The following is a 13,605-nucleotide window of genomic DNA, read 5'->3' as shown; positions in this document are numbered from 1 at the left end:
TTTACCATTGACTCTCCTCTCACTCTAGTCCACTTCTGTTGTAATCAAGCCGTTTTCTGACTTTTTAAAAATGGTAGCTCTCAGCTTCCCTGGTGACGCAGCGGTTGAGAATCTGCCTGCCAATGCAGGCACACGGGTTCGAGCCCTGTTCTGGGAGGATCCCACATGCCGCGGAGCAACTAGGCCCGTGAGCCACAACTACTGAGCCTGCGCGACTGGAGCCTGTGCTCCGCAACAGGAGAGGCTGTGATGATGAGAGGCCCGCGCACCGCGATGAAGAGTGGCCCCCACTTGCCACAACTAGAGAAAGCCCTCGCACAGAAACGAAGACCCAACACACCCAAAAATAAATAAATTAAAAAAAAAAGACTACTACCAAAAAAAAAAAAATTAAAAAATGGTAGCTCCCAAATCGACTCCTTCCTTTCCATTTCAACAGCTGACCTCTAGGTCAGGGTTCTGCCTTCACCATTGGTTAATCTCTGTGCCTATTTCCTATGCCAACCCACTTACACGTCACTGCCAGATCAATCTGCCCCAAAATGCTCTTTGGCATCCTTTCCTCAACACCCTTCAATGACTCCCTACTGCCCAACCAGATGCAGTCTAAACTCTTTAGCCAGAAATGGTTGATACATGTTAACCAAGCTTTCTCTTTACTAAGTTCCATCTCCACATTGAGATCATCAGAAAATTGCTTATCTAGACATTACTTGAGCTCCCCTCAGAATTATGACGTTTGGAAGACTCATAAGAAAAAGGGTTATGTACAGTTTTCTCCCCCTTCTATACTCATTTCCCAGATTATAATCTTTTCACTGCTTTAGTGTTTTTTTTTACGTTTTTTTTCTCACAAACAAATGTAAATCCTTTTGGAAATGGACAGGTTGATAGAAAGCCAAACATTCCCCAAGTCTGAAGTTCAAATGTGTCTGTAACTGCTGTCTTGTCCAGTAACTCTCTGCCCAGTCCAGCTTCTATGCCTTTGCTTGGGCTCTTCCCCCTGCCTGCAACAACTTTCCTTTTCTTTCTGGTTTAATGAAGCCCTTCCTGACTATGCTAGGCTTCAAGTATCTTTCTTCTCCCAAGAACATCTGTAGCCCTGGTTCAACAGGCCTTTAACAACACAGCAATTCACCTCATATGATAATTTTTCTTTTAATGTACAGGATTACTTGCAACTCATAAGGTCTGGTGGTTCCTTAGTCACAATTTAACATGAAACAACTGGGCAGCTTTTCCTTAATAGTCCAGGGCAAGAGCAGTAGTGAGTGATTGTATGCTTTCCTTAGGTTGACCTTGATGTGAAATGAATTGCTGTCTCCAGAGAACCTGTATATGCCGGTTGAATGGGGCCCAGGTCCTCAACTCTAACAAATACCAGACTGTATTGAAGGGAAGAAGGCCCCAGTAGTTTATTCTCACCCAACCCGTTTGGATCCCGGTCCTCCCTCTCTCTCAGGGTTCAGGGAGTTCCTCGAGTTTTCTTGCTCCCGCCCAGGCAGGGGGGGCTCGTGTCCAGTTGAGGGTTCTCCCTCCACTGGGCGGGGGTCCGCGCTTGTATGGCCAGGGCGTGGACCGGCCCAGCCAGCTCGTCTGACAGCGCCGCGTGGACCAGCCGATGCCGTTGCAGGGGGCTCAGTCCCTCGAAGCGAGAGCTCACCACGGCCACGCGGAAATGGGTTTCACTGCCTGGTGGGACCGCGTGGCCGCCGCTCTCATTACGCAGCTCCAGGACCTCGGGGTTCAGCGCCTGCTCCAACTTTGTGCGAATGGCGGCCTCGACGGGACCGATGGCCCCTGATCTGGCGCTGCCCCGGGACACACAGACGCGGCCAGCCATGGAGAACAGGCTTCCGACCAGCTGCCCACTCAACATCAGCTACGGCAGAGACAAGGACGGGAGCAGTGAGGGTCAGGGCCTCGCTCTTTGTGAGAGACCAGTCTCTCAACCACCCCAGCCCCCGCCCCCCGGCCAACGTCCACACTGGGAGCCCGCCTAGACGCGACAGTGAGACGCGAGGCACCGCCTCTTTCCCCTGTGTGACGTGGGGGAATCTGGTCTCCAGCCGCGAGCAGCTGAAGGGAGGCGGTGGATTAGAAAGAGCCCGCGCGCGAGGCACGTTCCTCACTAAGGGGATTCGCAAAGAATGAGCTGGAGGTTGCAGATTAGGGTATGTGCAACTCCGGGCTTTTGGTTGAGCCAATGTCCCTGTGTCCCCTCTGAACCCCAGGCTGGGCCCTTTCTACCTTGCACTCAGTCTTCTCTACCGCAGCTCCCACTCAGGACCGGAACTCCTGACGTTCCTGGCGAAACGCAGACTTCGCGTCCTGAGGCACGCTGGGAAATGGAGTCCTCGCTACGCGACAGACCCGGCAGGCACCACGTGGTGCCCTGAGGGTTCACGGGAACTGTAGTCTCTACTTCGCCCGACTCGTGAGGTCGTGGGAGGCTCTGAACCTGAGGAATTGTAAAGAAAACGGGAACTTCTGTGCAATTGATATTGAGATTATTCGATTCATTTTATTGACAATACATCTTGTAGATCATCTAGCCCAACACCTTTATTTTACATACAAGAAAATGGAAGTCCGTTTCATTTATTGAATACATAATTATTGTGCGCCAGACCAGTCCTGGAGGCTGGGGAGGTAAGACAGGCCCTGTCCTCAGGCAGTTTACAGAACATTGGAGAAGATGGACCAATGAGCGGACAGTTGCAATACTGTGTGCTAAGGGCTGTGATGGGACTAACAGCAGGATGCTAAGGAGGCATGTCATCCAGACTTGGGGGAGAAGAGAAAACTTAAGGAAACAGTTTACAAGAGGCACAAAAATCCCTTTCTCAGCCCCTCCTAGTGCGGTAGCTGCACGCGCAAAGGCCAGGAGGAGAGAGAACTTTGGGGGAGTGGTTCCTTTGGGTGTAGTTAGATATGGTTGGAGCCCACGGAGCAGAGATGATGGTGATGGGAAGCTGAGTGAATGTATAGGCCTGTGGGGAGAAGGCCTCGTTAGGCAGTTTTATTTTTATCCTAGGAGCAGTAAGAAGCTAGGGAAGGTTTTCAGCGGGGATATAACAGGATGAGATTTTTCCAAGATGATATATAACTCGTCAATTTAACCAGTATTTTATTTTGTATCCTAATATTTTATAGATTTCTCCATATATGTATTTCCCCAACTTTTAATTTTGAAAAATTTCAAATCTGCAGAAAAGTTGAATAGTACAAAACAGCATCCTCTACCTTTCACTGTTTTTTACATTTATATATTATATACTTATACATATATACTTTTATGTTTAAGTACTTTATACCTATATACTTTAAAAATGTATTTCTATACTTTTTTTGAAAATAAGTTGCAGATAGCATGACATTTCACCCTTAGGTACTCCAGTATGTATCTCCTAAGAACAAGGATATTCTCTTATATAACTACAATACCCTATCACACTCAAAAAATTTAACATAATGTCAATTGCAAGGTTAGTACAATGAGCACCCCATTTATTCTTCACCTATATTTACTGACATTTTACCAGATTTGCTTTTTAATCTCTCTTTGAATGTGTGTATATAATAAAAATATTGTTATCATTTTTGTTGAACCATTTGAGAGTTGCGAAAATCTTTACATTTCATTGCTATATACTTCAGCGTATATCTCCTAAGACAAGGATATTTTCCTACATAAGCACAATACCATTACCACAACTTAGACGTTTAATATTTGTTCAATACTATTATTAATATATAGTTGACATTCAAATTTCCCCAGGTGTCTCATTAGTGCCTTTATAATTTTTTCTTTTTCGAAAGCCAGTCAAGCATCATGCATTGCATTTAGCCATCTTTAAATTTTTATTTTGCAAAGATCCCTGGCTGCAGTGTGGAGAACTGTAGAGGAGGTAAGAGTGCAAGCAGGGAGACCAGTTGGGAGGTTAGTGTAGCAGTCTAGGTGAGGGATGATGATGACTTGGACCACGCTGGTGGTCATGCAGGTGGAGATGGAAAGAAATTGTGGCTATAAGATATACATTGGGAGGGTAAAACCCACAGGATGTGGTAATGGGCTAGTTATGGGAGGGAAAGTATGAAGGATAACTATCAGGTTTGTGCATCTGGATGGATGGCATTTGTTCCCTAAGATACAGAATATTGGAAGAAGCACAGGTTTGGAAGGGTGGGGAAGGGAAAGACTAGGTGCCCAATTCTGTTTTGGACTTGAGTCTGAAGTGTCTTTATGATATCCAAGAAGAGATGTCATGTTGGATGTATGGTTCTATATGTGTGTATTTTATTTTTAACTTTTTCTTAAGTGCTTTCAGAGTTATAGAAATACAAAAATAGTACAAATAATTCTTGTATACCCCTCACCCTGATACCCAGATTATCCAAATATTGACAAGTTATCATGTTTGCTTTGTTTCTTTTTATGTATCTAACTACACATATATAATTATTTTTCTGAATCATTTGAGAGTAAGTTTCAGAGATAAGTCCATTTACCTCTAACTACCTGTGATGGTTAATTTTATGTGTCAACTTGACTGGGCCACAGGGTGCCCATATATTTGGTCAAACATTATTCTGGGTGTTTCTGTGAGGGTGTTTTTAGACGAGATTAACATTAAAATTGGTAGACTGAGTAAAGCAGATTGCCCTCCCTATTGTGGCTGGGTCTCATCCAATCAGTTGAAGGCCTGAATAGAACCAAAAAGGCTAACCCTCCTGGAAAAAGAGAGTTCTTTCCTGCCTGACTGCCTTTGAACTGGGACATTGGCTTCTTTCCTGCCTTCAGACTTGAACTGAAACACTGGCTCTTTCTGGGTCTCCAGCCTGTTAGCCTTTGACTGGAACTACAGCATTGCTTCTCTTGGTTCTCAAGCCTTCAGACTTGGACTGGAATTACACCATCAGCTCTCCTGTTATTTCCAGCTTGCTGACTCACCCTGAAGATCTCGGGACTTGTCAGCCTCCATTGTCATGTGAGCCAATTCCTTATAATAAATCTCTCTCTCTCTCTCTCTCATTTGTTTGCTCTTGCCCTCTCCATATATATCCTGTTGTTCTATTTCTCTGAAGAGCTCTAATATATATTTGCTAATATGTATTTAGTAAAAAAAAAAAAAAAAAAAGACATTTTCTCGCATAGCCACAACGTAATTGTCAAATTCTTGAAATTAACATTGATACAGTAGTATAATCTACAGATCTTACTCAAAATTTGCCAATTGTCCCATAATGTCCTTTATATAGAATGAAAAAAAAAAAATTCTGGGCCAGGATCCAATCTAGGATCACATGCTATATTCAGTTGTTATGTCTCTTTGGTCTCCATTAATCTGTAATAGTTCATTAGTCTTTTTGTCTTTCACGACTTTGACATTTTTGAGGAGTACAGACCATTTATTTTGTTAAATATCCCTCAACTTGGGTTTGTCGAATGTTTCACTCTGATTCAGATTTAGGCTATACATTTTTGGCAGGAAAACTGCAGAAGTGATATTGAATCCTCTCACTGAAGCATATGGGGGCATATAATTCAATTTGTCTCATTGTTAATGATAATTCTGATTAATTGATTAAGGTGGTATCTCTCAGTTTTCTCAATTGTAAAATTTTTCTTTTTCCCTTTGTAGTTGTAGGAGATACTTTGAGTCTATGTACTATTCTGTTTTTCATTAAGCTTTTGTCTACTAGTTTTAGCATCTGAGAAGCGCATGTGAAGCAAGAGTTGCTGAAGATGAAATGAGATTGTGGGCGGGGGGAAGGTGGGGAAGTGAGTGAGGGGAGTGAAATCACCTGGGAAAAAGAATAAAGTGAGAAAAGAATCAGATTTTCTATTAGAAGATCACTCTGGCTAGTGTATGAGGAATATATTAAGGGAATGGGAAGAGTGGAAGCAGGGAGAAGAGGAGAAAAGCCTTTGGCAGTAGTCTGGTGAAAGATAATCTGAGTAAAGGCAGGAGACAGGCTAGAGAGAAGTAAATCAACTAGAGTGCTGTTAAAGAGATGGAATCTCTAAGAAGGACTTGTTTTTGGTGACGGCCTTGTAATTTGCTAATCCAGTGACAGTGGCGGGGAATGGTGGGAGGCTGTGGTCAGAGAAGGCCTTGCTGTGGAGGGGACATTTAAACAGAGATTTGAATGACTAGAGGAAACCAATCATGTGGAAAGAGAGATCTGGCCAGAGGCAATGTATTCACTGCATGTGTTATGCCAGGCTCACTGTTGGCATACTTGGGTGTTCGGTAAAATGTACCGGATGGATAGTGAGCTAGTATGTGAATAGAGAGGGCCGACATTATTATTCCTGTTGCAAAAATAAATGAAAGCTTTGTAAGTTGCAAGCTCCCTAGGGCAAGTTTAGTGTCTTTGTTTCTAATAAAAACATAGTCATGACAATATTTACTATTTAGTGAAGGTTTGTCATGGTCAGATTAAGAGTCTTAGTTAGAGGCTTTAAGCACCGAGACATTATGGTGGCCGCCTCAAACAAAACGAAAACTAATAAACACTAATCTGTAATGTGAGGAGTAAGATGCCCAACAAAGTATTCATCTTTTTCCTATGATATTACTTCATTATTTGTTCATTAAAAAATTAATTTGTCCCTACTGATGTATAATTTACACATAAGAAATGCACACTTTTTAAGTGTACAGCTTAATTTTACATGGGAATACACCATATCAAGATACAGAAAATTTCTAGCACCTTGGAAGGCTCCCAAGGAGGTCAATACCACCCTGCCACAGTTAATCATTATTCTAACCTCTAGCACCATAGATAAGTTTTGCCTGTTTTTGAACTTCTTATAAATAGAATCACATAGTATGAATACATTTGTGTTTGTCTTTTGCTCAACATTGTCTGTGAGATTCATCCGTGTGTGTGGCAGTAATTTTTTCATTTTCATTGTGTGGTATTGCACTATATGAATATACTACATCCTTGTACGTGCTTTTTGTTGGATGTAAACATTCTTTTCTGTTTGGTGTATATCCAGGAGTGGTCATAGGATAAACTCAATATTTATTTCTGAAATGGCAAATTCGTTCAAATTTTTGAGATGCCCCTGCTTTGTTGGCGACAGGTACTATGCTAAATGTTTTACATTTATGAACTCTTTTAATTCTTGCAACAAGTCTATGAAGTAGCTACTGTTATTACTCTCGCTTTACCATTGAGGAAGCAGAGACCCTTAGAGGTTAGGTAAGTAATTTGCCTATGGTCACAGATCTGGTAAACAAACCCAGAGAGTCAGGCTGCAGAATTTGAGCTCTTAACCACTAAGCTATTCTGCCTCCTAATCCAGCATTTGGGCGTCTCAGGTTCCATCTCTGTACTAGGTTCTTTATATTTAATTCTCATTTATTCTAACAACTCTATTATGGTAGGGTATATGATTTTTATTTGATTGATGAGCTTCTGTTGTATTTTCTGTCACTCTGGCTACCACAGTCTACTGTTGATAGCTAGCTAGCATTTGGAGAGTGGTTTGTTGACCAAAGAGAAATATTTTAGAGAAGAAGATGCTAATTCTCTAAGAGTATAGTTTTATTTGTTTATGCAAAAAACATTTAATTACCCTACCAAGAGCCAGGTAGAAGGAATAAAGGACTCCTGATTTAAAGGTGAAGAAGACATGGTCTCTCCCTTGAAGTGGTCACAGAAAGGAAGTGAGACCAAGGTCAAAACACAGGGCAGAGTGCTTAAATGCTATCAGCAGGATATGAACAAAGAGATGTGGGTACACTGAGGCTGTGTGTTTGACAGTAGGGAAGCTTCATGAAAGAGGAGGTGATATCTGGGTGGAAACTGGAAGGATGGGGAGGATTTTGCAGGTCCAGAGGAGGCTGAAAGCATTCTAGCCAAGGGCAACTTTATGTGCAATGGCAGGGAGCTGTGGAAAGGCCTTGCTCATCTTATGAATGATGTGCAGCTCAGTACGGAGGGGGCTGGGGGTGGAGTTGAGGAAAGGTGTAAGAAAAGGGGAAGGGAGAGGAGTATGGCTGGAATGATAGAATGGACCTAGAATGCCCTAAATGTTTGATTAACTAGATTGCCTGGTTAGGAACTGAGTTGCTTTTTTTTTTTTTTTTTTTTAATAGATTTATTTATTTATTTATTTATTTATTTATTTATTTATTTATGGCTGCGTTGGCTCTTCGTTGCGGTGAGCGGGGGCTACTCTTTGTTGCAGTGCACGGGCTTCTCATTGTGGTGGCTTCTCTTTGTTGCTAAGCACGGGGTCTAGGTGCGTGGGCTTCAGTAGTTGTGGTTCACGGGCTCTAGAGCGCAGGCTCAGTAGTTGTGGCGCACGGTCTTAGTTGCTCCGTGGCATGTGGGATCTTCCCGGACCAGCGCTCAAACCCGTGTCCCCTGCACTGGCAGGTGGATTCTTAACCACTGCGCCACCAGGGAAGCCCAACTCAGTTGCTTTTGGTTAAAAATCCCAGAGGTGTTAAAGGAGATAAGATCCAGCCTGTTTGTGATGGTGTATGACATTTACAAATGGCCTGCTCTGTTATATATTTTAATAGCTCTGGTAAGAATGCTGGGAAGGGAGGTCTGGGGAGCAACAGATAATAATTGAGCCTGATAAAATTTGTAGGATATTGGCCTATCTGGACTTACCTAATAAGGTTTTATAGCTAGATGGAATTTAAAGTATTAAGTCTAATTCCATCCCTCTCTCATGCTCTCTCACTCTCTAACTCTCCTGCTCTCCAGCTCTCCCTCTCTCTGCAACAGAGGGAGGAAGCAAGGCTGGGTAAATTAAGTGACTTCATGAAACCCATAATCTAGTTAGTGAAGTAGTGTGCTTGGAGGGATGAAGAACACAGTCTTTGAGTCAGGCAGACCTTGGTTCTAATCATGTCTTTGTAAGTGGCTGTGTGACCTTCAGCAAGTGCTTAAACGCCTCTGAGCCTTGGTTTCCTTATCTGTGAAGGAATTACAGTCGTCCTTCAGTATCCATGGGTTCTGAATCTGAGGATTCAACCAACCGTAGATGGAAAATATTCTAAAAAGAAATCCGGAAAGTCCCCAAAAAGCAAAACTTTAATTTGCCCTGCCCTAGCAACTATTTACATAGTTTTACATTGTATTTACAACTATTTACATAACATTTACACTGTATTAGGTATTAAAAGTAATCTAGAGACACTTCATCTGGGAGGATGTGCTTAGGTTATACGCAAATACTACACCATTTTATATAAGGGACTTGAACATCCTTGGATTTTAGTATCCACTGGGGGTCCTGGTACCGAGGTACGAGGTACGACTGTATGTCTACTTCATAGGTAGCCCCTAACATAGGGCTTATCTCATAATAAAGGTTTAATATAATCTCTTTTCCCTTTACCCTTCCTAACAGCACAGGGTCACTGTGATAGAAGTAAAAAGGAGATCAGAGATCAAAGACAGCGGGAGGTCAGCTGGCCCCTCATGCAGGGCCTCGAAGGGTACCAGAGTTGTTGTGGGGTCCCTACTACTGTATTTTGTTCTGTGCTCTGTAGGGCTGAAAATTTGACACTATTAGAACTTCCAGAGCTTCTTGGGGAGAGAGTTACACTAACAAAATACACAAGAAATTGATGAATAGGTCAGAATGCAAATTAATTAACTTCTAGTGATAGATATATCTTCCCATACTGGTTCTCCCCTTCTCAGTCTCATATTTTTATCCTAAAGTAGAATAATTGGAAAGTTGTTAATTGAGAGCAGAACCTGAGCTAAGAGGGTTGGATAGTCTTCAGAAACATTTCACCCAGACTATGAGAACAAGCTGATGCTTTCACCAAGGAACCTTCTGTAATAGCCTAAACCTTTGTGTCTAGCAGACACATACTCTTAGTGTTAGAGAAGCACAACACATTCCTACTGTAATTGCCCCATTTAGATGGTATGTGGACCATATCTTTCTATTAACACGTGCATCTTCTGAAATGCTATAATCCTTTTGGCTAGAATTATCTTCAGTTGCATCCTACTATTGAGGAAACACTCCCATTACTTTTGACTGTACTTGGGTGCTTCACAAATCTATACCAGCATCTTACCAGGGGTAAGCTCTACAGATAGCTGATATTAACTAATTTTAACTTACAGAGTTCACCAGATTTCCTCCATTTTCCAGAGGCATCTCATTACAGACCTCTTTGTACTAGTCTCAATTATCTGTATACCCATTGCCTGATAGGTAGCATGTACTCAATAAATGTCAGTTGAACAAAGGTGAGGATAAAAGAGGAACACTAGAAAAGAGCTCAAGGAGAAAAATTTAAGTCTATTCTTTTCTCTGTAGCATTCTACCTCCTGTCTTTGATAGGGACATAGTGAAGGGACAAAGTAGGTAATTAAACAGTTAATCCCACTAGGGGATTGTAAGTAAAGAAGAAGGTATGCGAGACCACTCTAAGTTAATGATCACTCAATCAAGCAGGCCTGCGTAGCAACAAAACTATGCAACAGAAGCATGAGACGTGCCCCAAAACAATAAAACAGTGGTGGCATGAGACCCACATCCTGCCCAGTGAGCTCAGTAAGCTGATTCCAAGGACATGCTTCTCTGCACACACTAAAAACAAAAAATAAAAGGAAAGGGTGACATTATACTGAAACCTGAGATGATTTACCATTTTTAGTAAATGAGCGCCTTTTTGCTCATTTCCATTGCACCATGACAGTCCCGACTTGACCAAGTAGGGACAAGAACCTCCCTCCCCCCCCCCACGTGGAGGAGGAGCTGATGCTGGAAGTTTGACGTCTACTCAAGAATGAGGAAGAAGGTGGTCTTTTCCCCCTCCCCACTTTTCCTTTGATTATAAAACTGTAGCCCACTAAGTTCTCGGAGCACGGCACCCTCTCACCCAGCCGCTTGGGAAGTCTCACAAGTGTCCCATTCTAATAAATCACTTTTCTGTTACTTTGCCTCTCGCTGAATTCTTTCTGCGCTGAGACATAAAGAATTGAAGCTCCTCGGAGCCCCCAGACGCATTTCAGCGGTTTCAGCTTTATGGGATATTCAGGAAAGGGTGAAAATGGGGTGGGGATGTAGAACTCCCAGGGATGGGAAGCTGAGGAGAAAGAAATGGAACTTTCAGGAATGATTTCTATGTGGAGGATTACACAAAGGAGTCTCTAGGGGCTGTTGCTGAAGTCTAAGAGGCAAACAAGAGGATCACGGAGGAATAAGGCTGAAGTTAAAGAAGTAACACTTGATATGCTGTTGAGATGCAGGGAACAGTGGATTCTGGCTTAGGTACCTGGAAGATTGTTGGTGCCATTCAGGTAAAGAGAGCAAAGAGAGGAGGGTGGGGGGTGTCTGGATGAGTTTGCTTTTGGATAGGTCGAGTTATTGGGACAAACAGGTTGAAGTATCCAGTCAGCAGTTACGTATATGGGTCTGAGCTTCTGAAACAAATCTGGATGTTAGTTGAAAGCATGGAGTTGGGTAAGACTCTTCGGGAAGAGTGAAGAATGGAGGAGTGTGGGGGAGAGGCGAGTAGGGAGGCAGAGCTCAGCTGGACACCGGGATTTAAAGACCGGCAGAGGAATTTGGTGTTGCCAGAGTTGAGGGGTGGGGGTGGAGAGAAATAAAATAAAATAAATAAATAGGTTAAAAAAAAAAAAAAGGGCAAAGGAACAGAAGCAGGATGAGGAAAGACGAAGGGCGACATTTTGAAAGCCAAGGGAAAGCCGCCTTCAGGTTCAAGGCCGTTTTGGACGCCGTCGGGAGGTAAAGAGGAGGATGACTAATTCTATGCTAGCCCTCAGGCAAACTGGAGTCCGAGGAGCAGTGGCGGGTGGCATGGGGCTAAGCCACGCCGCAGGCAACGAGTAAATTGAAAGGCGAAGGCCTTAGTAGTACCATAGTCTCTAAGGAAGTTTGGCTTTGACGAGCCAGAAAGGGAGGGACTTGGAGAGTAATTTAGGGCTCAAGGGGGTAATCAGCTTCAGAATTCGGTACCCTTGAGTGGGAGTAACTCTGCATCTGCCGGAGGCTCTCTGCAGTCCTTTTGGGCCCTTCTTGGGATTTCCCTTGGTGGACAAAAACCTACCACTCTTAAGCTGGAAAAAAATTGCCACTCACTAAAAAACAAAACAGCGTGTTGTTTGAAAGCCTTCGCTTTAAAAATCCTGGCATGCAAATAAGGGGCTTTAATGTGGCTCACAGCGATTGGTAGGTACTTACCAAGGCCGTCATTTCCTCGTAGTACAAGATGCAAACGAAGAGTCTGCTTTCCGCTTTCCTATTGGCTGTTCGATCGGACTCAGCTTTTAGCCAATCAAACCACTTCGCTTCACCCCTCCCGGTAGCTCTTATAAATTACATCAAATGGGTTATCCTCGCCACATCCTTCTCTTTGAAAAAGAAGCTGTAACTGCATTTTTAGCCGTAATGTCAGGACGCGGAAAGCAGGGAGGCAAAGCTCGGGCCAAGGCCAAGTCACGCTCATCCCGTGCTGGCCTTCAGTTCCCCGTGGGGCGAGTGCACCGCCTGCTGCGCAAAGGCAACTACGCCGAGCGAGTGGGGGCCGGCGCGCCAGTGTACCTGGCGGCCGTGCTGGAGTACCTGACCGCGGAAATCCTGGAGCTGGCCGGCAACGCGGCCCGAGACAATAAGAAGACACGCATCATCCCTCGCCATTTGCAACTAGCCGTGAGAAATGATGAAGAGCTCAACAAGTTACTCGGGGGTGTCACAATTGCCCAGGGCGGCGTCTTGCCCAATATCCAGGCAGTCTTGTTGCCCAAGAAAACGGAGAGTCACAAGCCTGGCAAGAATAAGTAATTAGGAGGCTTGACACCAACCCCATTCACCCCAAAGGCTCTTTTAAGAGCCACCAAAGTGTCAAATGAAGGGCTGATCACGAAACAGCGCATTAGCTCTTTTTTTGAAAACTTGGGTGGCTCTAAAAAGAGCCTTTGGTCTTTGGTTTACTTTGTCTGGATTTATTTGCTTTTGGCTTTGTGGCTTTCGGTTTTCTTTGGTAATAGAACGGCCTGGATGTTGGGCAAAACGCCGCCCTGGGCGATGGTGACTTTGCCCAACAGCTTGTTCAGTTCCTCGTCGTTGCGGATGGCCAGCTGCAGGTGACGAGGGATGATGCGCGTCTTCTTGTTGTCTCGGGCCGCGTTGCCCGCCAGCTCCAGAATTTCGGCGGTCAGATACTCGAGGACTGCCGCCATGTAGACGGGCGCGCCGGCCCCCACCCGCTCGGCATAGTTGCCTTTGCGCAGCAGACGGTGCACTCGCCCCACCGGGAACTGCAGGCCAGCGCGGGACGAGCGCGACTTGGCCTTAGCACGGGTCTTGCCTCCTTGCTTTCCGCGGCCAGACATAATTAAAAATCACGCTATAAGGCCTAGAGCTCAGATTCTCGCAACAAACAGGATTGAAAGATCAGCAATTGGAAAGCCTTTATAAGCTTTCCTAGGGGTGGGGTCAGGAACGAATTTTTCATTGGTCCTAAATTGGCTCCAGAAATGGCCAATAAGGTCAAGAGTCGGTGTTGTTACGTAGCTATTACTGATAACGCAAGGTCTCTACATGGCCCAATGGAAACGTAAGACTTTTGGAGCCTT

At 44.0% G+C, this 13,605-nt stretch overlaps 3 protein-coding genes across 3 annotated transcripts; 1 reads left to right on the top strand and 2 right to left on the bottom strand.

The window, feature by feature from the left end:
* Positions 1 to 1,139: 1,139 nt before the first annotated feature.
* BOLA1 (bolA family member 1) lies at positions 1,140 to 12,344 on the bottom strand. The gene is made up of 3 exons (XM_036874086.1): positions 12,212 to 12,344; positions 2,251 to 2,461; positions 1,140 to 1,882 (listed from the first exon to the last, which is right to left on the bottom strand). The coding sequence occupies exon 3, from the start codon at positions 1,877 to 1,879 to the stop codon at positions 1,466 to 1,468; it is 414 nt and encodes a 137-aa protein (XP_036729981.1). The 5' UTR covers positions 1,880 to 1,882; positions 2,251 to 2,461; positions 12,212 to 12,344; the 3' UTR covers positions 1,140 to 1,465.
* Positions 12,332 to 12,945, top strand: LOC118906484 (histone H2A type 2-B). The gene has a single exon (XM_036874063.1). It carries the CDS (start codon positions 12,356 to 12,358, stop codon positions 12,809 to 12,811), a length of 456 nt encoding a protein of 151 aa, XP_036729958.1. The 5' UTR covers positions 12,332 to 12,355; the 3' UTR covers positions 12,812 to 12,945.
* A 6-nt stretch (positions 12,946 to 12,951) lies between these two features.
* LOC118906492 (histone H2A type 2-C) lies at positions 12,952 to 13,568 on the bottom strand. The gene has a single exon (XM_036874073.1). The coding sequence runs from the start codon at positions 13,360 to 13,362 to the stop codon at positions 12,973 to 12,975; it is 390 nt and encodes a 129-aa protein (XP_036729968.1). The 5' UTR covers positions 13,363 to 13,568; the 3' UTR covers positions 12,952 to 12,972.
* Between the last annotated feature and the right edge of the window lie 37 nt (positions 13,569 to 13,605).

Source organism: Balaenoptera musculus, chromosome 1, assembly GCF_009873245.2.
Source record: "Balaenoptera musculus isolate JJ_BM4_2016_0621 chromosome 1, mBalMus1.pri.v3, whole genome shotgun sequence".
Taxonomy (NCBI): Eukaryota; Metazoa; Chordata; class Mammalia; order Artiodactyla; family Balaenopteridae; genus Balaenoptera; species Balaenoptera musculus.
The sequence above is the reverse complement of the archived record's forward strand: the minus strand, read 5'-3'. Positions and strand labels throughout refer to the sequence as shown.

Coding starts and splice junctions, on each gene's coding strand:
- LOC118906492 (XM_036874073.1), bottom strand. CDS start 13,362: ATGTCTGGCCGCGGAAAGCAAGGAGGCAAGACCCGTGCTAAGGCCAAG.
- BOLA1 (XM_036874086.1), bottom strand. CDS start 1,879: ATGTTGAGTGGGCAGCTGGTCGGAAGCCTGTTCTCCATGGCTGGCCGC.
- LOC118906484 (XM_036874063.1), top strand. CDS start 12,356: ATGGGTTATCCTCGCCACATCCTTCTCTTTGAAAAAGAAGCTGTAACT.